This window comes from Clupea harengus, chromosome 8 (genome assembly GCF_900700415.2).
Source record: "Clupea harengus chromosome 8, Ch_v2.0.2, whole genome shotgun sequence".
Lineage (NCBI taxonomy): Eukaryota > Metazoa > Chordata > Actinopteri > Clupeiformes > Clupeidae > Clupea > Clupea harengus.
Window position 1 is genome coordinate 588747 of NC_045159.1, and position 21543 is coordinate 610289.

Genomic DNA, 21543 nt, shown 5'->3' on the forward strand with positions numbered 1-21543 from the left:
GTATTATTTCTGCAGTACAGCTGTGATAATGCTGCTTTATCTTATTGGCCACAGCACCAGCGGGCACACGATGACCCAGTTGCGCAGAAGTACACCTTCCATGATGTCATCACAGCTGGACATGATTCCCCCGCCAAGCTGCAGGTGCTACAGAACCGCTGCCTGGTGCCGGGCCTCTACGCAACCCATCTGCAACGCTGGCTCAGTCACTATCACCCCAGCCAGGTGTGTGTCTGTGTGAGAGGAGTCTGAATGAATGTGTGTACATTTATTTTGTGTGTGTGTGTGAGGAGTCTGAAGGAACGGTGTACATTTCTTTAGTGTGTGTGTGTGTGTGTGTGTGTGTGTGTGTGATTTAGTTTAAAAATCAGCAGGTATGTCTGTTTAATCAGTCTGATATTTTGCCATCCTGAGTTGTATCTACTCTAATCAAGACTGCTAATGATTCTTTGTTTGGATTTAGAAAGTGAAGCCTTTGATTAATCAACTTCTCAATACCACATAATTTCCCCCCACCATCTTTGTGATGTTGTTTTGGAGGGATTGGCTTAAAAGCAAGGAGTAAAGACAAGACATGTTGGAGAAGAACCAACAGTGCAGCACTGACTGGCTTGTCTCCTGGCTCTGTTTTGGCAGATCCTGGTGTTGGACGGGCAGATGCTCAGGACGGAGCCTGCGTCGGTCATGGATAAGATCCAGAAGTTCCTTGGACTCACAAACCTTCTCAACTATCACAAGATCCTCGCGTAAGCTTTTTCTTTTTTTTTTTGGTTCGTTTGATCTGTCATTTTCCCTCTGTTTGTTTTGCGTTTAGTTTTCTTCTGTCTCTCTATTTGGCTTTGATGATGAGTGACACACGAAATGGAGATGCTGAGGTGGCATGGAGATGAGAGGCTGACTCAGTGCTCAGACGAAGGGCCCCGGTCTGCCCCAGAGGCCCACCCCATCTCTTCCCTTCCCTGACAGCTTTCATGTGTGACTTTCGGGTCTATTACCATCCCGACGCCTCTGTTCCTCCCCGCCTGTCTGTTCGCTCTTTCCTCATAACATCCCTTGTCTTCCTCCCGTTGATCTCTCCCTTTGTGTGCTCCCGTCCTGTGCTGCCTGTGCTGCCTGCACGCTCTGCTCTGCTCTCTCCTCCCTCTCGCTCTCTCCTCGTATGCTCTCACATTCCCCAGTGCTGGACCACATAATCGCTAACCCAGGCACATAAACAGCAACATCTGTTAGTCACATCCCCCAGTGGACAATGGGAATGTTTTGTCCCGTGTCAGCTCTTTAAACAGCAAAAGCTGTGTGCCATCTGCTCTCAAATCGCTTTCCATTAGACTGACGTGGAAGGATCTGCTTGCTTATTTATTTATTTACTTACTTACTTATTTACCCTACCCTCCCTTCTTTTTTTTCTTTCTTTTTTACATTTTTCCACTCTTCTTTGCCTGGTTCAGGTTCGATCCTAAGAAAGGCTTCTGGTGTCAGCTGTTGGATGGAGGAAAGACCAAATGCCTGGGCAAGAGTAAGGGCCGCAGATACCCGGACATGGATGCAGATGTGAGTGTGAGCAGACCTGTTTACTTACTAAGCATTTCTAAAAAAACGGCAGTCATACGTCCAGTGTTTTGTCTTCCCGCTTTAAAAAAATGAGTCCCAGAAATGGGCCTGCTTTAACTTACACCCTGTAGGATCTGTATTGAATTCCACTGCTGAAAGTTGACACTTAAAAGTGGTGCAAAGAACCCAGGCTGGTTAAGTGTCACCCTCAGCAGAAGTGACAGGTCCTTGTCAGCTCAGATTCTTCTGGAACATCAGTAGGGCCTGCAGCACCGCTGCGCTGTCCTTAACAGACTGAGGGTGAGGGGGGAAAAAAGAAAGTGACAGGGGAAAAAAAAAAAGAGGAGTCCTGATACTGACTCTTAGTCCTTGGAGTTACCTTGAGGCTTCTTGGCAGCCACATCAAAGATAATTAGAGGGGAAGGACTGGGTCACGTGCTCCGGAAGAAGGCAGTGATGATCCTGAGACCTTTGACGGCACTCAGCCAGGGCCAAACTCCCCGAGAGGCTCAGTATGGAGGGCACGGCTGGAAGATGGCGCTCCTCTGTGGGCACATGTTCCTGTCGCAGGCGCCAGCCTCCAGCCGTGCCCTCTGTCAGTTCACACCTGTGTGGGAGAGAGTGGAAAGAAATAAACAAACAAACAAACAAACAAACAAACAGATGCCGTAGAGGGCCTTCTCAGTGGGAACTACATGGGTGTATATGTACCATTCACCAAACATCATTAATTCTGTTGGCCATAGCAAAATCACGTTATTCAACATGGACAATTCTATGTTTAGTCTGAACAGCATGGCAGATTTAGGATGCTAAGATGTACGTTAGAGTTAGATTTGGTATTGAGTAATACAGTGGTATGGTAACATGATTTGATCTGGGGCCTCCAATATGTATTTGTCTGCAAAATATAAAAAGTTTTCCAGTTTTGTAATGGGCCTCTTTCTCCACCTTCCTCCCACCATGGCAGTCTCGTAACTTCCTGAGGGACCAGTACCGGGAGGCCAACATCGAGCTGTCCAAACTGCTCTATAAGATGGGCCAGCCCCTCCCCAGTTGGCTCCGAGAGGAACTGCTCCACATCAGGTAGCAAGAGCCCCGGCTGGCCACACTGGACAGTGTGACCGCCCCCCAAGGACTCTTTCTGCCCCCAGCGCCCGCGGGGTATGACCTCCGCTCACACCTCCACCAGAGGCAGAAAGACTGCATCCGACCCTCCCCACCCCAACCTCACCGCCAGCACCCTGTGGGTAGCTCAGTCAGGTGGGCTGTTGGAGAGGGAGGAGTTGGAACGAGCCTCCCTAGTCCACCGCAGGGGCCGCGGGGTGACAGTCTGTGGGTACAGGCCTCACGGTGGGGTGGGGACGTTATGCATCAACGAGAGGACGAGGACAGTCTGAGGGACAGGATGAGACCCTGCTTCGGAGCGCACGTGTACAGTAAGCTATTTTTACGGCCACAGGCCCAGAAGGTCGAGAGGACACTTGCAAAGGAGCGACTACACGCCAGGAAGAATCGAGAGACATGCTTTTATTCCATCCCCCTCGTGTCGAGAGTTCATCTCCCATTCTCTCTCAACCCTCCATTTTGAAAGAGAGTTGCGCACATACACAGAAAGAGATGGTGATTTGGCTGACATTTTGCCAGTCTTTAAAAGAACACATTAGCCAATTCTTGAAGACTAAGTGCCAGGGTTGAACACTCACGTTAGACCCACCCCACCCACCCACTATCATCTACACTCATTTATCAATGTTGGCCACAGGCAGTGCTTTACCGGCACGGTGTGGCAGTACGGCTGCATGTCGGAGGGAAACGCCAGATAACTGGAGCGCGGTACTGTGTGTCTTACATTGCTCACCACATCATCTGTACGCAGGAATTAAGCTCTCGGTCACAATCTCTTTCCTTCAAAGGGTACACGATATTCAGCAGTAGGGAGTGTAGAGCAGCCGGTGCTCTGTTTGTAAGAGACATACCAGAGGATCCCAGCCTCTTAAAATCCAGTGGTGCTCACAAATGCACGGCCACAGAACATGATCAGAAGATGCTCCAGTCCACTCCCTGTAACCAGAGCAGAAAAGAGGGTGGCCATTTTGTCTAGTTTTTTGCCTGTGTCTGATACACCACATGCATTTTTAGGATTTGGCTGAACCCTTTAGTGAGACCGCAGGGGATTTAGTTTTTTTACAGGAATGTTGTCAGGAACATGTCACTGTAGCTGACACACCACACCTAACGTTAGTTCACTCTTGAGGATCGGATGACTGACTAGACTCCCCCCCCACACACATCTACACCATCCACACGTCTTCACAACCCACAGCCCGACATTCATTTAGCAAAAACATTATCAATAATAATCGACAGGAGTGCAAAGGATGGTTATGTATTCACAGTACAACACCCCCCCCCCCGCCCCAAGACAAAGGTGAGAAAACGATGAGGAGATTGGAACGGGTTTAAACTTTCTCAGTATAGTTCACTCAAATTCTCCTTTACTCTAACTTGCATCATTGTAACATTTGCACAAAGGTATACCGATGCTGAGGCATCATTTTTGTTCAGTCTGTGTACATTTGTTAGTTTTTAATTTTTTTTAAGCTGGTGAACTGATAAAATGGTCAGCTCACCTTGATGTGCATAGCAAACACTAAGGTCTTTTTTTTTTTTTAAACCACATACCTGGCTGACATGGCATTTGAGGGGTGAAATCACAAAATTGGACTTTTAGTGTCTGTATGTAAATACAATTTTATGGGAGTTTTTAATGAATGATGCGTTTTGGTACTACAAAGAAAGATAAGCTACACCCATGTCAAATGTGAAAATCCCAAATATTAATTAAAAGGTGTTTTGTTACGGTCCATATCATGTTTTGCTGCCTTAACTGAATTAACCAAACCAGTTAATTTAAAAGAAAACTGAAACATCAATATAATTTCAGAGGGAAGCCTTAAGTTAGGAGATCTCTATTCAGTGTTGAAATACGAATGTGAAAAATCAACTGGACTTAAAACTCATGATACTCAGTCGCCTGCCGTATCCAGCTATCCTTGACTGGAGCAGAGGCAGGTTCACAGAAGCAGATCGGACATCGGGCAGTCACCAGTCTGACAAGCAATGTATTATAATGTTTGTTATTGCACCAACTCTGGATCCATTGTGTCTCTGGAACTTGGTCCACTGTAACCTTGTGACCACTTTGCAATGACTGTGTTAGTTCAACAAATTCAATTCTACAGCAGGTTTTTTTTTTTTTTTTCAGAAAAGGCAGATCCTTAAGAGCCATCCAGAGGTGATCGAATGTAATGTCAAGTAATTGTTCTGTCATCGTTGGGTAATTAAGCAATATGACAAGAGTGAGATAGGGGTTGGTAAAGGATATGCCCACGGCTGTCATTTCAGTCGTAAGCACGAGGTCATTATTGCATAATGCTCCACATTTGCTCAAATAAGATCCAGTGCAGACCCAAGGACTGGAAGCAGAAGGCTGTAGAGAGAAGTACAGTAAGATTTACTAACAGATCCTCATGATGCCTGTCTCACTAACTGTATGGTAATGAATAAACCAGAGCCCCCTTTTATTTTTGTTTGTCTCGACTTGGTTTTTGAACTGACTTTTTTGCTGTTTGAACTCTAAAATAAATGAGGATGTCTTATATATATGATCCTATCCTTTCCTGTGAAGCACAAGCACATGGGAGCCGGTTTCATGTGACCCAGTTCAAGCAGCAAGTGTCTAAGTGCCCCATCTCACCTTTGCAGTAATAGCTTCTCCACATTATCAGACCTAGTTTGCTGTAAGTACAAGGCAGCGTTTGAGTCTCTTAGTCTACAGGAGAGCAGCTGGGCAGAGAAGAGCTTCGGTATGCCCTTTGAACATACACCCACATGGTCGAACTGGAGAATTCGAGGCCTGACAGTGAGATTTGTTCCTTATCTGTCTCCGTAGAAGGGCTTTTGCGTTTCAGCTCTGTCCCATGTCAGTGGCATGAATTATTCATAAGTGCAGCTTGTGGTCCTACTATGTTTCAAAGCATCCAATTAAAAAAAAAGCCCTGTGCGTTCAGTAAAGTCTTTGAAAAAAAAAAAAATGAGGAAAGGGTTTTAATTGGATTTCACCCTGTGTGATGTTAAAGACCGCTAAATCCTCTGGATGATGGAAGCTGGTGTAGGGGAAGCATAGTGATTGCACGATTTCTGCTCCTGCTTTCTTTGTATTCCCTTATCCAAGGTTGGAATGTAAACCGGCAATATTTTCTCATTTCTTGTCACCATGAAAACAGATACAAAACTGGCAGTCTGATGTCAGCAGTTTATTTTCTGTATGGACAGACTAACTGTACAAATCATCATTACCAATGCTGTCACTTCTTGTAAAAAGTATGTGTATTGAGAAGATTTTTTTCTTCTTCGTTCGCCATGGAGAGATGGGATTAGCTACATATCCTGTGATTCGGCAATGTCTTTGTTGGAAACATTTTCGCTGGGTTGAGCGTTTCAGGGTCTTTTGAAATTGTATTATCAGTTGTGTTTGAAGAGAGGAAACTGGCTAATCCTATTTAAGGTACTAAATCATGCACCTTACGTGGAACACTGTTTGGACTCCAGTTAAACATGCACTCACCTAGAAACCATGCTGCTCACATTTCAGTTGGTAGACATCACATTTTTCCCCACTTTCCCTAATAAATGGCCATGCTGACAATGCAATAGTAAATTGGTCATCTGCACCAAGCACAACGTCCTTTGGTTGAGAATAGGGGGTTGAATGGTTATTGGTTTGTTCCTACTGAAGGAAACATGTTGACAGAATGCAAGTTGGTTCTCTCTTGACCCCTGATCGAAGACTCAAAGATCCCAATGAATCTCACACTGCCAACATTGTGCTTTCTGTATGATAATGTAGGTTATTAATTAACAGTGATCATAATGAAATAACTGTAAGGATATAATAATAATCACCTGGACTGTACAATCAAACATATTGTTGTTAATATTTTTTATTGTTGGTAGCTAATATTTTTGTGATTAATTTACAAATAAAGAAACCACTGTCTTTTTATCTTGTGTCTTTTTCATTTTTGTCTTAATGAACAAAGGGTGTGGATGTAAGTTGGGCATGTTTTAACATAAAACACAAATACTTCATCATAACCAAATGCACTTTTATTTATGTTTCTGTTGTATATGATTTATCCTGAGGAGTAGAAAATGTCTTACTGCCATATGTCCAGAAGATGGCGCTACACACCTCTAGTTATCCGAGTGACATGGTCCTTTATGAACTTTTCTTTATCTTCTATCAACTGAACAAGCTATTTTGTTTCTATGATATCAATATCCACAAGGTTTATTGTAAAGAACAATTTAACAGCTCAGCATAATCTCAGATCTCTGTACCCACTATCCAGCCATGTCTTGCATAACTAGGTCAGGGCCTTGCAGCAATAACTGGCCTATTCAGTAGGCTCATCAACTATGTATAGAGGCCTCTAGGCCCTACTGAATTAATACGTTGTTATATCTTAAACGTTAAACTTTTTAAATAATTTTATACAATACTAGGGGTCACACTAGTGCTGATAGTATAAGCCTTTCTCAAGATATTACAGTGTTGAAGAAATATAATGAATTACCACTAAGAAGAATGACGAAGCTGATATTTTTTTCACACCTGATAAGAATCTTTTAAATAAAACAACTTATCTTGTAGGCTACCTTTGCATAGTCAGTCAAATTGGGCCATATAAAGTTGAAGTGGCAGTGCATCATGAATCAACAGCCAATCACTGCTCATTTATTTAAACTGTTGTCACAACACTTCTTGACATGTATCAACTGATTTGATTGGTCAGAGACTGCTGGGGGAGGCATAGAATATCCTCATACAAACACTGATGGGTGAAAATGTATGGAAAGTGCCCTGGCATGCTAAGCAGTAGCTTTAATTTATAAGGTTGAACGACTAAACGACTAAAAGAACTGCATTTTTAATAATGTATTGCTGGCTTGTATCAGATGAGACTGTTAATATTTACAAAATAGATTATTCACTTAAAGCACCAATAAGGAGTTCTGTTCCAAAATTAGCAAAGCTAACTAGCTAAAAGGCATGCAAAAACCTTGCAAACACCACCAACAGCCCAGTTGACACTGATAGAAGCTTGCCAACACACTAACTGGTGTCTTTTGGCAGAATATCTGTCAATGTCATGCTGTGAAAGCTTTTCTTCCATTTTTCCTGGGTGTTCCAGCCCGGAACACAGAACTACATAGGGAATATCCTGGATGGTTAGTGCGAAAGACACAGGTGTTTATCTGTCCTTCACATGACTGTATGCTATCAAAATGAATTTGAGGATGGTACCAAAACTAGTTGCCTATAAAAACCATACCTCAAAAAGTATCAAATTGTTGCATAGTGTTACTTTAATGAAAAACACAATTTAGGAGCCAGGCCAATTTAGCTTAACATGTTGGATTAAATGGGCCACCTTCTGAATTTACTTGAAGTCATTAATTAGATTTTTTTTTCTTAAGCCTATATATGTCCTATTCTTATTGTTGGCCATAAACATGACACAAATAGTAGCCTAGTGTCCATACACATAAAGTGCACATATCGACAAATAGTACGCCCACTCGTATACAAATGCATAGATTGTGCACTCTCACACAAACAAGTTCAAGAATACTCAAATATGAGTTTAGTGTATTTAATTCAGTGCCTCTGTATTGTCATGCTATTGCTGTGGTTTCATCATTTGAATGGCTCATTAACTGTTTATATTGTTTGCATATAAGCTAATGCTCAGCCTGTAGGATATTGCAATCGTTTTGGAATAGAGTAAATATGAGAAACGCCCTGAGCAAGTAGGCCGCTATTTTCAGTTGATGTTGATCTTCAGTTGATTTTCATTTCCACTTTATCCTTCAACAAACCAAATTATGGCTTTTCCCATGCATGTTATAGCCTCTCACTGCTGGAAATAATCTTATACACACCTATTATATATTCTAGTTTCCTCTCCTTCTGCATTTTAATAACGAAAAGGGGCAATGGGACTATATCAAAATAAATTCAAGTGTGGTTTATTATCACATTTTAACGTAGCCTCTGAAGAGTACAACTTTTACTCTAAAACAGAGCTTCCCTCCTACCCAAAGCGTCTTCCGGTGGGAAAGACTGAATCGTGACCCGGTAGCATTTCTTCCTTCCTTTCCTGTTTCAGCCTCGCACCGAGACGTACATAGAAGTAAGTGCTGTACATTACAATCTGTTATAATCTGATGTTTTACTTTAACATAAAATCTGCCGTTTTCCCGAAATACTACTCATGAAAAGTGTTTAATACCAAAAGTGGCAGTATTTTACGTCTATGTGTATTAAAGGATTTAGTGTTGATGTTTTTCAGTTGCCTGTCTGATAGTATAGGCTAGCCACTAACATTGGGGCCTCAATGCAACCGGCTTACCAACATGTAATGTAAAGATGATTTTAACATGAGCTGCGGGTTTAAGTCATGTCTCTTCCATTGCAATGTTAAAATAACGTTCAGTTTGCTTGTATTTTCCAATGGACCTAAACAAGTGACACAAATTCTAAATCTAGCTGACGTGCTAGCTATCGCGAGTCGACGCCACATTGCCCCATCACAGTGTACACATTTTGATGTAGCTAGTTAGCATAGTTTGAAGTTGTCGAACTACCGTTTAGTAAAGAAATGTTTCCATTAGTTGCTTTGCATTTACCAGACAAAGCATGCCTTAATATGCAACGTATCGCTATAACGTTAGTTCTCTTGACGTGCAATATTTGCTGGGCAAGGTTTTTTGAGCCGAGAGCACTCAATTTCTATCGGTGTGATTTTCGTTGAGGATTCTTACGTTAAACTAATTTCATCTCATGGTTTGTTTCAGCAATGGCACCACGTAAGGGTAAGGAAAAGAAGGAGGAACAGGTCATCAGCCTGGGTCCCCAAGTTGCTGAAGGCGAAAATGTTTTCGGTGTGTGCCATATCTTCGCATCATTCAACGATACCTTTGTGCATGTGACTGACCTCTCTGGCAAGTGAGTACTTACCAAACGAATATGGCTAATATATTTACTGATACATCACATGCATACACCTTTTGAGAACGCTTGAGGCCTTGTTTTGATAATGATGTGTAGCTGTAGTAAGTGCTCCGATTCAAACTGTGTTCCCCACCCCATCTTTTGGGGACAACCTTCATCCACAGGGAAACAATTTGCCGGGTGACTGGTGGCATGAAGGTCAAGGCTGACAGAGATGAGTCTTCTCCGTACGCTGCCATGCTGGCTGCCCAGGATGTTGCTCAGAGGTGCAAAGAGCTTGGCATCACTGCCCTGCACATCAAGCTGAGGGCTACTGGTGGAAACAGGTTAGCAGTCATGAGCTGGAATCGCACACTATTTTCAAATACTGCATGTCTAGGAGAATGAAAATGAACTTAAATCTCATCCTTTTAATAGGCTTTATTTGAAAAATTCCTTCAAATACCTAGTCTTGGATAAACAAGATTCCATGCAGAAGTGTTCTCTTAATATAAGCAGTATTAGTGTTTAGATTTTGAAGTTTGTCTTACCAGCAAAACTCCTACCGACTGTAAACTAAACATAGGGTTGCGCTGGCAAAAATGTGTACCTACCTCCAATATGCTTTTAATGCATGGATCATTAGATCTTTAATTGTGTGTTTCCTCAGAATGTTCCATTGATTTGAATGGGCTACCCCAACATTCGGAGTTCTGAAAGTTCTTTATATTGACCGATGCAAGAAATGAATGACTGCGGTCATTGGCATCTTTCATATCCGCAAGTAGTTTGGTCATTTAATGTAACGGAAAGTGATAGTAACTCGAAGTCAGCAAGTAATGGGTTGCTACGCACCACTTGAAACTTTAAAGTTCTATTTGTGTGAACGTATTTTTTCTTATCCGAAATCACGAAAATGCAACAAAAACATTCAAATAGGTATTTTGGATGAATGTCTATCCTTTTGGCAAGTAACCGTATAATAAGCAGGGTAACGTATAGTCATATAAACATTATCCCTTACTTATGGACCCTGAGTGTATTGTGGAAATATTAAGTCTTGCAATAGTCCTTTTGAATTTGAAAAGTTCATCTGGTGTATGACCAGTGAGTAACCTCACATTCACATGTAGCCCTGGTGACGGTAGTCCTCTGAACATTTCTTTTAGATGGGTCCTTAAAGCAACACTTGAACAGTTGCTTATGAGTGTGTCCAGCACACAATGTAAATGATCGATGGCCGTTCAGTTTAGCTATACCTGAGATAGCAAGGTGCTTTGTCCCTGATGTCCCCAGGTTCTTGGCTGGTAACCTGTACTTTAGGATGAGTTCTGCTTCAATCCACTGCTCTCTGAAATTATATTTGACCAAACTACTGGTGAATGTAGTTTGCTGCATGATCAAGTATTGGCACACGGGTGCTAAAGTAGGTGAAGTTTATAACAAAGGTCCAGGCCAGTGTAGAACTATCCAAGTCCATTCATTTGGGTCTCAAACAGCGTTGGCTAGTCACTTGTTCTACTATACTCTACAACTATTCTCATAATCCTAAGACTGAAAGCCAAATGTAAGTTCTCATACTCAATCTGTGGTATCGGTGCATCCCTAGTGATCGTGGTTCTATCCTAATTCCAGCAGGTATCCTCATTTTTTTTCTTTTTTCGCCAGGGTTTGGTCGGGTAGACTATATTTTTATTTTCCTAGGTTGCGGTCCTGTAGGCTCTTTATAGAAATAACTGTTTATTGGACCATGTTCAACTTCTTGAGAGCCCTGTAGGTGTTTTTTGTCATCAAAAGGGTTTTCTTACAATGATGTATGTAAACTTTGTAAGGGTAGGAATGTTTTTAAAAGGCCGTGTCTGGACCGAAATGGAGGAACAAGAGTGGAATGTACACTGCTGTCACAAGATTTAACTTTTTATCATGTACCCAATCACATCACTGAAACGTATAATGTGGTTGTTGGTGAATGACGGTGACGTTGATGTTTTCTAGAACCAAGACTCCCGGACCTGGTGCACAGTCAGCTCTGAGGGCCCTGGCCCGTTCAGGCATGAAAATTGGACGCATCGGTAAGTGGGAATCTTTGGGTCTGACCCCCTCCCCCGTCATTTATCTTGTATTTAGGAGAGCACAAACTGGGGCTAAGGTATAGCTGGGGCAGAACAGACACATGGGACATGGCACAACCTTCACTTCCAAGTTCTCAGTCATGGAAATCCTAGAAAAGTCTTGACATTTTTAAATCCCATTTCCAGGCCTGGGAAAAGTCATGAAAATCAGTGAATTCAATAAAAGATTAGGGAGAAGCAATGATGTATGTACGCACACACTCTCATACTCTTCAATGGATGATTCGTTCTGCAAATTTCTGCAGCTTGCTAGTTTCTGCTGGCATTGATAGCCTAGCAAGCCTTTCAGAAAAGGTTTCTTTAATTGACTCAATAATGGGGCTCAAACTGCGGGGTAAAGTACACAATTCTGTTCCCAACTTGTTGGTTTTGATAGGTCATGGGAAAAAAGTTTTCAACTTTTCAGTGAATGTTCTCAGGTTTATCTGTTGTGATATCAGTGTCCCTTGTGTATCAATCCCAGGCATGCCTTGACACTTTCCTGGTGGGCCAAGCATGTTTTTAACAGCCATGTTTTCCAATGGAGAGTTCTATTACAAAGGACGACTGGTATAAATAGAGAAGGAATAGGTCTCCACTGGAGCTCATTTAAAGAGAAAGAAAGCTTGGGCCCTTATTGAACTTCTGAAATTAGATTGCTTTCTCTTTCTAACTGAGCTAACCACTACAGCAACAAGGACTACAACAGGTTGTAGCCTGCTGTGTGAGTGCTCCTGTGTGCTTCAGCAGTCTTGTTTCTTCCAGGAAATGTCTATTGGCCATGTAGACTATTGAGCCCAAATCCATATGGCTGCATTCATTTACCCCACCATCAGATCAAACTAATGGAGAAGTAAATAATGGAGCATTTCCTTGTTTTTAGTGCTGCTTCCTGGGGGGGGGGGGGGGGGGGGGGGGGTGGTAGGTGTTTGTGTGGCAGAAGGGGAAGGGAAACAACTAGTGTTGTACACAGCAGGCATGTGGTAGATGTATGTAATATATATACACAAACATATGAAGTCCTAATGTATGGATTAGTTGTATGTTTTCAATTCAGTCTTTCAGAACTCCTCGCTATTGAATTTCAATGTTGGTTGTGTGTACGCGTGTCTTAAATCTTTTATTTTGTTTGTTGCAGAGGATGTCACCCCTATTCCATCAGACAGCACTCGGAGAAAGGGAGGTCGCCGTGGACGTCGTCTGTAATTGATCTGGGTTTTTCACTCAATAAAAAGTCAAATACTGATTTTGTCTGTGTTCTGTGTCCTAAACATATATAGTTCTGACTTCAGTAGCTTTTTGGTTCATTCTTAAATTTTGTATAAAATGCACTGCAACCAGTTTTGTTACCTAAGCGAAGGGGTTTGAAATGACCATTCTCTCACTTTCAAGACTGCCCTACTGAAACAGCATTTGAATAATGCTAAGGCCCATTGTAATACTGGCAGTAAAACATGACCCTTGGAAATTAGTTTCAGTCTGATTTGTAATCCTGTACGGTTTTTGACAGATTCAGAGAATTGCTCCTCACGCACCTCTAGCTGTCCATTCAGTGTTGGCGTTTAAAAAAAAATAAAAAACGTGTATGTTAGTATACACACCTGACTGTAAATGGTTTAGGGTTATGTAACTGGCTCGGACGGAGATGTAAATAGCCCCAGCTGATCACAGTGCAAGACGAGAGGGAGGGATATATTCACAGACTGCATTTTTAAGGGAGAAATTAAGGGTTACCATTTATAATTCTAGAAATGGAGCATTGGAATACATTTGTACTCTATCTTCCCCATAAACTCAAGGTCAAATAACTTTTTGTTGTCCAACAACTCAACCTCTGGCTATTTTTCCTGAAGATCTCAAAAGCTGGCTTTCAAATCTGCTCTGTATTGGCTTTTGATAAATGAACAGGGCAAAAAAAAACTTGTTTGTTTATTGTACCAGCACAGACTTCTAGGTTCTTCTTTATCAGAAACCAGTTTGTATCATCTTTCTAAAGGAAATAAATACCAGGAACTGCTTCTTTGTCCACTGCAGAATTTTGCCAACAGGACAGCCAATCAGAGTTTTTGTGGAGACTTGTAATGTGTTGCTAGGTAGGACCGTCACGCAAACTCCTTCACTGGTAACATTTTTTAGGGAAATTATTCATTTTCTCATTAATAATGAGTTTCCCAGCAGTCTTATCCCTTTTATGTCTAGAAATGTAACCATCCTTTGGTTAATTTAGGATAAATTAAGAATAATATGTATAATTACCAGCATATATGTTGACATACGTATATTACAAGACACATTTTGTAAGGATTTTGAAATTTTATGTGGCAAAACATGAGAATACGAGCTGGACAGGACTGCTAAAAATTTTAAAGCACACCAAAGGAAATCACTGTGGTTTTACAATGTCCTAGAAGCCAAAGATCATTTTATTTGACAAAGCTAATGGAAGTGATGTTCACCCACTCTTATTTAAGGTCTCATTAATAATGGCAGTATCACATGAGTGAGGGGAGGTCAATTAAGTAAGCATATGTTATATTATTTCCATTCCATTTAATTGATCCCAACTCACAGACATCAAGTTTGAACCATTCAAAAGAGTCTGCCTCTATCAACAGATGATGCATAACCCTTTAGCCAATGGGAAAGCATGAACACTCCAAAGCAAGTGAAAGCAGAACTGTACCTAAGGGACTTTCCACACAGTCTTTAGTGTTAGTTCTGCTCTAAGTTCTGCAGAGTGAACATCTCTGTTCTGTTTTAGGTTCTGTAGAATTCGGAAGGATTTTGATTAATGCCAAACATGCCTGACTCTGAGACACCTTTAGTGACCGCGGCACCTTCAGGGTAAGATTTCTTTCTTTTTTGGAAGAACAAAAATAATGGGAGCAACATCCTCTTGAGAATTTATGGTGATGTTTTGAAAAGCAATTTCTAAGATTTTATTTTCACAAAGTAATTTTGGCACGATGTTCAACAGAAATATATGTAATAAGTGTATTTATTGCATTCAATATATGCTATTCAAATAGTGAAAATTGAAAAATGACGTCAACAAGCTAATGTGAATTTTACATTGTCATCTAGACCAGATTTGTGTTTTTTTTAATACATTTTTGATCAGACACCTTTAGACTCAAGGTATTGTTGTACATCACAACGATCTGAATCTCCTTAACAGGCGCTCCAACAAGAAAGCACTGAAGGCCGCGGGACTGACCCTGCTGGCTTGTCTGCTGCTCGCTGGCCAGGCCATAACTGGCTACCTGGTCGTGGGCCAGAGGGATCAGATCCAGGACCTGAACAATCGCATGCACAGGCTGAAGGAGATCAGCAGGAAGACCGCATCAGGTGGGGCCGAGATCCGAGTCATGGACAGTTTGATAGTGTATAGTCATGTGATTGTTTTGTTGATCAGTGTATTGATTGTCAGACAGAAAGGGGGGAGCTTGAATAAGCATTCTGGCTACTGTGATTGTCAAAATAGTCAAAAGTGAATATTCAAAATTCCTGCACTTATGTAATGTACTTTATGTTAATGATTTTTCCTCCACTCATTTTCATGGCTAGGCTCTGTTGTCCCCATGAGGATGCACCTGCCTATGGCCTCCATGCCTCTGCTCAGAATGCCTGAAGATCTTGCTGATAAGAAGGTATTGTTTAATAATCGGCTTTGCCTCAAAAGTGCTGTAATGAGACTGGGATGCCACTAGATGACATTCTTTTACCAGACGAGTGTCCCGATTCTCCCGAAAGATTATCTGAAAAGTGTATTTCGGTTTCTGTTTTGCTGGCGTGAGTGTACAGCTTGTTCCTAGTCAAGCGTAATTTCACCCCAGCTCTGAGTGTAACACTACCCACGGCATCATTTTGAGGCAGACTTTTTTAGGTGGACTGCCCGTTTCATGACACAGAAGTCCCAAACCCTTGACTCTACGCGAGCACCGTCCTGGCCTAGGTTCAGGATGGTTTAAAACAGTAGATGGCGTGTTGAGCCATTTTCAAGCCATAAAATGCAGATTTTTTTTATTATATTTTGTCAATATTAACACCAGCATTGATCTGTTTTATCACAGTACAGTCATATCATTTTGTTGACAGCTCAAAAAACCCACTCAAGTGTGCAGTTCCTCTTTAACTGTGTGATGTGTGTTTCAGGACCCTGCCGCTTCTGAAGCACCCAAGGATGGTAAGCCAGAACCGCCTCCGATTCCACAAACCCGACACAGACACGCACATTTCAGCTACACGCAGTTGTACAGTTACAGTCCTGCCCGCTCAGCTGTACGGCTGTAACATGTGTATTTTCCACCACAGCATCCACCTTCCTCTCCGAGTGTCAGATGGAGGCCCAGGGCCTGACCAACAGCAAGCTGCCATCCTTCCGTCCTCAGTGCGACAGGGTGGGCGGCTACCTGCCTCAGCAGTGCTGGGAAACTGTGTGCTGGTGTGTGGATGCAAACGGGAAGGAGATCCCCAACTCCGTGGGGAAACCCAACTGCGCCAATGGCAGCATGAAGGTTACACAAGGTATGACCACTAATCGTAATAAGTAGGGGCCTCTAGCTCCTGTGAAGATGTCCCATATTTCTACCCTGAATATTTGAGCTGAATTATTGCATACTTGACTAAGAAAAGCTCACGTTGTTTGGGTTTGCGTTCTGTCTAGCATTTGCTGCCCGTGGCCTGCTGCTCCAGCCCATGGTTGAGAAGGTTGAGAAGGTTGAGGGTGAGTGATTCATTTCATCCGAGAAGAGAGGAATTTAAACTGGACAGGTGAACTAGGATATGTGAACATGTTGGAATTGAGTGTCTTTTTTTCTTTGTTTTACAGATAACTGAATCCTGAAAGAGGAAACAAAAGTGGTTGTCAATTATAACATCTTTTTAAAGCTTTTTTAAGTGGTTTCCAACTGGGAAAAATATTAAGCTTCTGTTCTTTATATATTTTAGATATTGTGTCCCATTTAATGTAATTTTGAAAGAACTTGCAGATTAAAAGTAGTTTGGCTATGATACGATTAGGACATAGCTTAAGGCTTCGCTGAGAACATTTCCAGGTTTAAGCTTTTTTGTCTGTTAATTATAAATCTAAGGCTGCACTGATTGTTGTGGGACTGTAGTTTAAACAGAATTTACTTCATCTTCATCTGCTATTGATTCACTGAATTTTGCAGAACTTATTTTCTGCGTATTTTTAAATATAACTTTATATTTTCTTGTCATTAATTAGTAATTAACTGCAGGAAGTGCAATACTGTATATTCCTTAATGAGAGACAATATTGAACAAATAAAAACAACCACTATAAAACATTAATGTCTATGCATCTGTCTCTTTGATCACCTTTAATGTTTATAGTTGCAATGTATCTTCCTAAACATGGGGGATTAATGCCAGTGTGATGGTAAACTGTCTGTCATAGTGGTAGCTAAACATTTCTGGTGTCAGACATACAGGGTTTCATTTTTTTCCATCATTGCATCATGTAGGTAGACATTAGAAATCCTGTGTACAGGAGGATACTCCCTTGATTTTCCTTTATATACGATCTATCCATGGTGGAGTCTAAGGGACTTTTTTAAGATAAATGATTGCTTTGGGCCCGCTGGGAACTACTAAGAGCCGTCGGTATACTGTTCATTTTTGTGCAACTGAAGCAGAAAAACAAACCAGCAAGACGCCACTTCCTCTTGCACTTTTGAAGGGAAAAAACCCTCATTGGAGCAGAACAGCAACACCCTAAAGCACGGACATACTGATACAGTGGTGCAGAGTGGAGGCAGGCACCCACTCTTCCAGGTGACCTACTTATCTGTGTGCACACCTTTGGAAGATATCTTCAGTTTCTTACCAGTGTCTTGCATGGAATAGCCTTACTTTCTAGAATAGTAATAGACTGATACGTTACTTCTTTCTTTCTAGCCATTTTCTATCTCACTTATCTGCCCTTCTCTTCCCATGACTTGGCAACATATGGGACCAGAGAACTACAGATTGCAAGAAAAGCAGTTCACTTCACACAACTGCTGCAAAGTTGAAAACACACTGTAGAGGTGATGATATAGGGAAACGTTTTGGGCAATGCTGCTGGGCAGTGTTGCTGATAAATGTTGTTTGGGCACTTTCTCATTGATATCGGCCAAAAGAAATCTAACTGGAGAACTTTGTCAATTTGTCAGGATCATCCAATCAGAACACTAGAAACCGGTTACCCGGTATTGCCCAGCAACATTATTCAAATAAGTTGCCCTGTGTGGAAGACCACTTTCTCCACTTTTGACCTGCAAAGAATTGTAGTCATGATTTTGTTGACACCATCATGGAGTATTATCAAAACTTAACTACAGGTGTACATCAGATAAATGAAGAAAGAATGCTAAAAAAAAGATATAGAGCAAATTATCTCATAAAGTACGACAAGTACAAATGCTTGGGAGAGGAGCTTTATTTGCAAATGGAAAAGGTAATGGTTCCAGTTTCCAGGTTGCGTGTAAAAAAAAAAGTGCAAGTCCGTCCACATGCAATAAACTCAAAACAAAGTTGACATTTCAACAGAGGAACTACATTGCATTTTCATGTAGATGAATGTAACAGCTCAACCTATTATCCAGAACATGAAGTACTTGAGAGACAATACATGCATAATATTTTTTATCAAAGGCTTTTTAGACAATGATATACATTGAGTCCCAGGCAAACTGCACAGCAGTCAAGATATTAATGTCATCCATCTTGTATGTCGGTCAGGCTACAGAGAAAATAAATATTTAAATGTATCACTGGTCAGCTGGCACTGTAAAAGCATAATGGCAGCCAGCCACATTGGTTATACCACATTATGAGAGATCAGAGCAATACCTAAAGACACTATTATTTTATTTCTTGGGGTATGAGTCTAAAATATTCCTGGAATAAAAGCTGTAAATTCAGCTACTTAGCACCTACAAGAATCAAGGGCCATTTTAGTCAGAGCAGATTTAGCAAAATAGGCATTGTTGCCTCGTATTTGAATGAACACTGAGTTATTCCAGTACACATTTGGTTTCATTCAAACCCTGAAGGCATAGTACCATAATATGATTGAACAGGCTTATACTTAACATTGTGTGTTCAGACAACACTAATAGAGGGTAAAGGACATTTGTGTGGGGGCCGAACAGCAAACTGGATAGGCAGTAAAAAACTCTCCAGGGAACCTGAGAAACTCTGAGTGAGGGTCCAGAAAGAACGTCCCATCGCATCACTCTCATCACACAGACACACACCAATTAAATTGACACCAAACGATAAATACAAAGTGCCACTGCATTCGCAAGGAGATCATCTATTCTAGAACAATACCCTGACTGATGGATGAGAGACTCTTAGTGTGGCTTGGTCAGCAATCCATCATCAATGACTTTCAGGTTTAGAACAATCAGGGAACGTTTCATTTTGATCCTTTCTTGAAGAAGCTGAAGTAATCTTTGAAGGTTTTTTCAATGTTAGGCACTTTGTAGTTTTGTGCTGCAAAAATGCCGGTACAAGTCCCTACAGCCACACCCAGGACAGCAGATGAACGCAGCTTTGCTATCAGGTAGCCAGCGACAAAGCCCTTCAGGAAGGGAGAGGACAGAAAAGTGCCTCCCTACAAAAGAAAAGGGCAGAATAATGATTTTTCTGTGTAACCATCAAACCACTTCCATGGTGCACTTTTACAACAAGGTAAATAGTAGTCTACACACGGATTAATTTCCACACAATCACTCTCAAATGTAGCCAAATGACACATGAAAGCTCACCTGAGGCATGCCAACTTGAACTTCATTCTCCAAGCGCTGCTGGATGTCCTCCAACTGGTCTTTCAGCGTTGCAAGATCTCTCAACTGCTTGAAAGGATCCTGAATTTAAAAACACAGCCAGACTACATGTTAGGTAGCTGTTTGATCAGTACACTACAATACATACTTTTTACATGTTGCCTGAGCGGGTTAAATCAATGAGTCATGGGGTGTGCCCTGAAAGACCACAAAAATTTCCACTGAAAATGTCAACGAGGCCGCCTCATAAATTATAAAGGCAACGAGGCTGCCTCATAAGGTGTAAAGACTATCGGTTTAACGAAATTACTGCAGTATTAACGTTTGTTATATATTCTACATAATGCATTGTTGTTTAACGTAATGCACTTCCTCGTGTGGTACAATGATCTCTATCCTAACTCAGGCTACTATTAAAACTTTCTCTGGTAACCGAAAATAAAACACAGCAGGAAAACTGGCTATGGTGGCTCACGAGATAATCAACAAAGAACAGATAAAGGTTATGTTATCGGAAATTGGCTGTTGCCTGTTCATTAACTAGCTGTGAGACCGGCAGGATTTTCCAAAACGTTGTGAAATTGTACTAACCTTGTCATTCGCCATGTTTAGGAGTAGAGTTTACTGTTCTAGTCTCGATTATACGCCCTGAAGAGCGTCTGATCTGCATCTGCCAGCGACTAATCGTGACTAGTTGAAGTGTGCAGGGAATGGAGATAGAGGGCAGTATTTACCCATAATTCCTAAATGCTGCTATTTTTTTTTACTTCGGTGTTTTTATGTGCTGCACTTCAGTGGCGAAAAGAGAAGCACCAGAGAATAACATTTGGTCATTTATTTGCACTAATGAATGCAATTTGATGTTATTGATGGCATAGTTTGTCATTTGACTTTATAACAATTATATTAAACTGGGATTTTATTGAGCTATTTGTAAAACACATGCATAAATGTAGGATATGTAACATTTTATAGGAATGAGAATGCTCTATTAATGTATCATGCAAAAGATGGTCCACCATGCATCTTGCAACGATTGTTTGCACCTCCCTCCGATAAACCCTGATTTGACTGTTTGACTTTGCAGGCAAATAGGACTCCTACCAAACAAACATGGACACAGTGCTCAGAGACAACACGGGTAGGGTCGTGTCCATGCAGCTGCTTATGATATCTAAAGCTGCAAGGCCCTCCTCTTATCAAATAACTGCCTGTGAGTGTGTGTGTGTGTGTGTGTGTGTGTGTGTGTGTGTGTGTGTGTGTGTGTGTGTGTGTGTGTGTGTGTGTGTGAATGTGTACATTAATATACATATGTAAACATACACATATCACATAAATGTATTTTCACATTTTGATGTTTCAGTTAGCCTTTCCAATTATCATCAACTACATATCTAAAACCCTTTCATCTTTGACAAGGAGAAAACTGGTTGTTCTTGTCTGTGTCTTGTTTGTCAATCTGATGAAGCCGTCTCAGCACACAATGCTCCTGGACCACAGAGCTCACCCTGGTGCAGCCAGACACAGGAACTGGATTACTGGTCACCACGGCAACGGAATGATGGAGGTGAGGAAAAGGATGATGCAAACAGAGGCTGGATGATGACGGCTGCTGGAAGACGTCAGGTTATTGCTCTCTGTTAAGGTGGACCGGCGGGATCATGCCTCACAGAAACAAAAAGTCATTTAAATGTCAACTTCATCCCAATGACATCCGTGTGTGTAATTTGCTCCCTCAGGTGAGGGTAGTATTAAGTAATTTTGAGAGATTGACACATTTAAAGAGGTATTGGCTTTTCTCAGGGAAATAAGAAAAGGGCCCTTGGGTATTTGTGCCTCTTAATAGTTATGTGAACACATCCTAATTTTCTAATTACATTTCTGCCCATTAGTGAAAACAACTTGCACCCCTGTCCTGTGCAAAACTAATTTGTTTCTTCCTGACACAACTGCTTCTGAGATGACATCCTTTTTTGAAATGTTGGTAAAGATCCTGTGAACATAAAACAGTGATTTCATT

General features: G+C 41.4%; 4 protein-coding genes across 6 annotated transcripts in view; 3 read left to right on the top strand and 1 right to left on the bottom strand.

Annotated features, from left to right (window-relative positions):
- ndst1b (N-deacetylase/N-sulfotransferase (heparan glucosaminyl) 1b) overlaps nt 1-3968 on the top strand; it is a 61030-nt gene extending 57062 nt beyond the window's left edge. For 2 of the 3 annotated variants that reach the window (XM_031571362.2, XM_031571363.2), the window contains exons 13-16: nt 55-225; nt 637-746; nt 1449-1557; nt 2522-3968. In XM_031571362.2, the coding sequence (XP_031427222.1) occupies nt 55-225; nt 637-746; nt 1449-1557; nt 2522-2641 (510 nt within the window). In that variant the 3' untranslated portion in view covers nt 2642-3968. The remainder of the gene's footprint in view (nt 1-54; nt 226-636; nt 747-1448; nt 1558-2521) is intronic. The other variant, XM_012832523.3, reaches the window with a different exon arrangement.
- A 4736-nt stretch (nt 3969-8704) lies between these two features.
- rps14 (ribosomal protein S14) lies at nt 8705-12970 on the top strand. Its single transcript, XM_012832522.3, has 5 exons — nt 8705-8813; nt 9478-9628; nt 9799-9960; nt 11609-11685; nt 12863-12970. The coding sequence occupies exons 2-5, from the start codon at nt 9480-9482 to the stop codon at nt 12928-12930; spliced, it is 456 nt and encodes a 151-aa protein (XP_012687976.1). The 5' UTR covers nt 8705-8813; nt 9478-9479; the 3' UTR covers nt 12931-12970.
- Nucleotides 12971-14406: 1436 nt separating this feature from the next.
- cd74b (CD74 molecule, major histocompatibility complex, class II invariant chain b) lies at nt 14407-17036 on the top strand. The gene is made up of 7 exons (XM_012832502.3): nt 14407-14568; nt 14903-15072; nt 15292-15374; nt 15880-15910; nt 16039-16251; nt 16391-16450; nt 16556-17036. Exons 1-7 carry the CDS (start codon nt 14516-14518, stop codon nt 16561-16563), a joined length of 618 nt encoding a protein of 205 aa, XP_012687956.2. The 5' UTR covers nt 14407-14515; the 3' UTR covers nt 16564-17036.
- A 1118-nt stretch (nt 17037-18154) lies between these two features.
- On the bottom strand, nt 18155-20222 carry LOC116221413 (SLC35A4 upstream open reading frame protein). The gene is made up of 3 exons (XM_031571364.2): nt 20115-20222; nt 19506-19604; nt 18155-19351 (listed from the first exon to the last, which is right to left on the bottom strand). Exons 1-3 carry the CDS (start codon nt 20127-20129, stop codon nt 19154-19156), a joined length of 312 nt encoding a protein of 103 aa, XP_031427224.1. The 5' UTR covers nt 20130-20222; the 3' UTR covers nt 18155-19153.
- Between the last annotated feature and the right edge of the window lie 1321 nt (nt 20223-21543).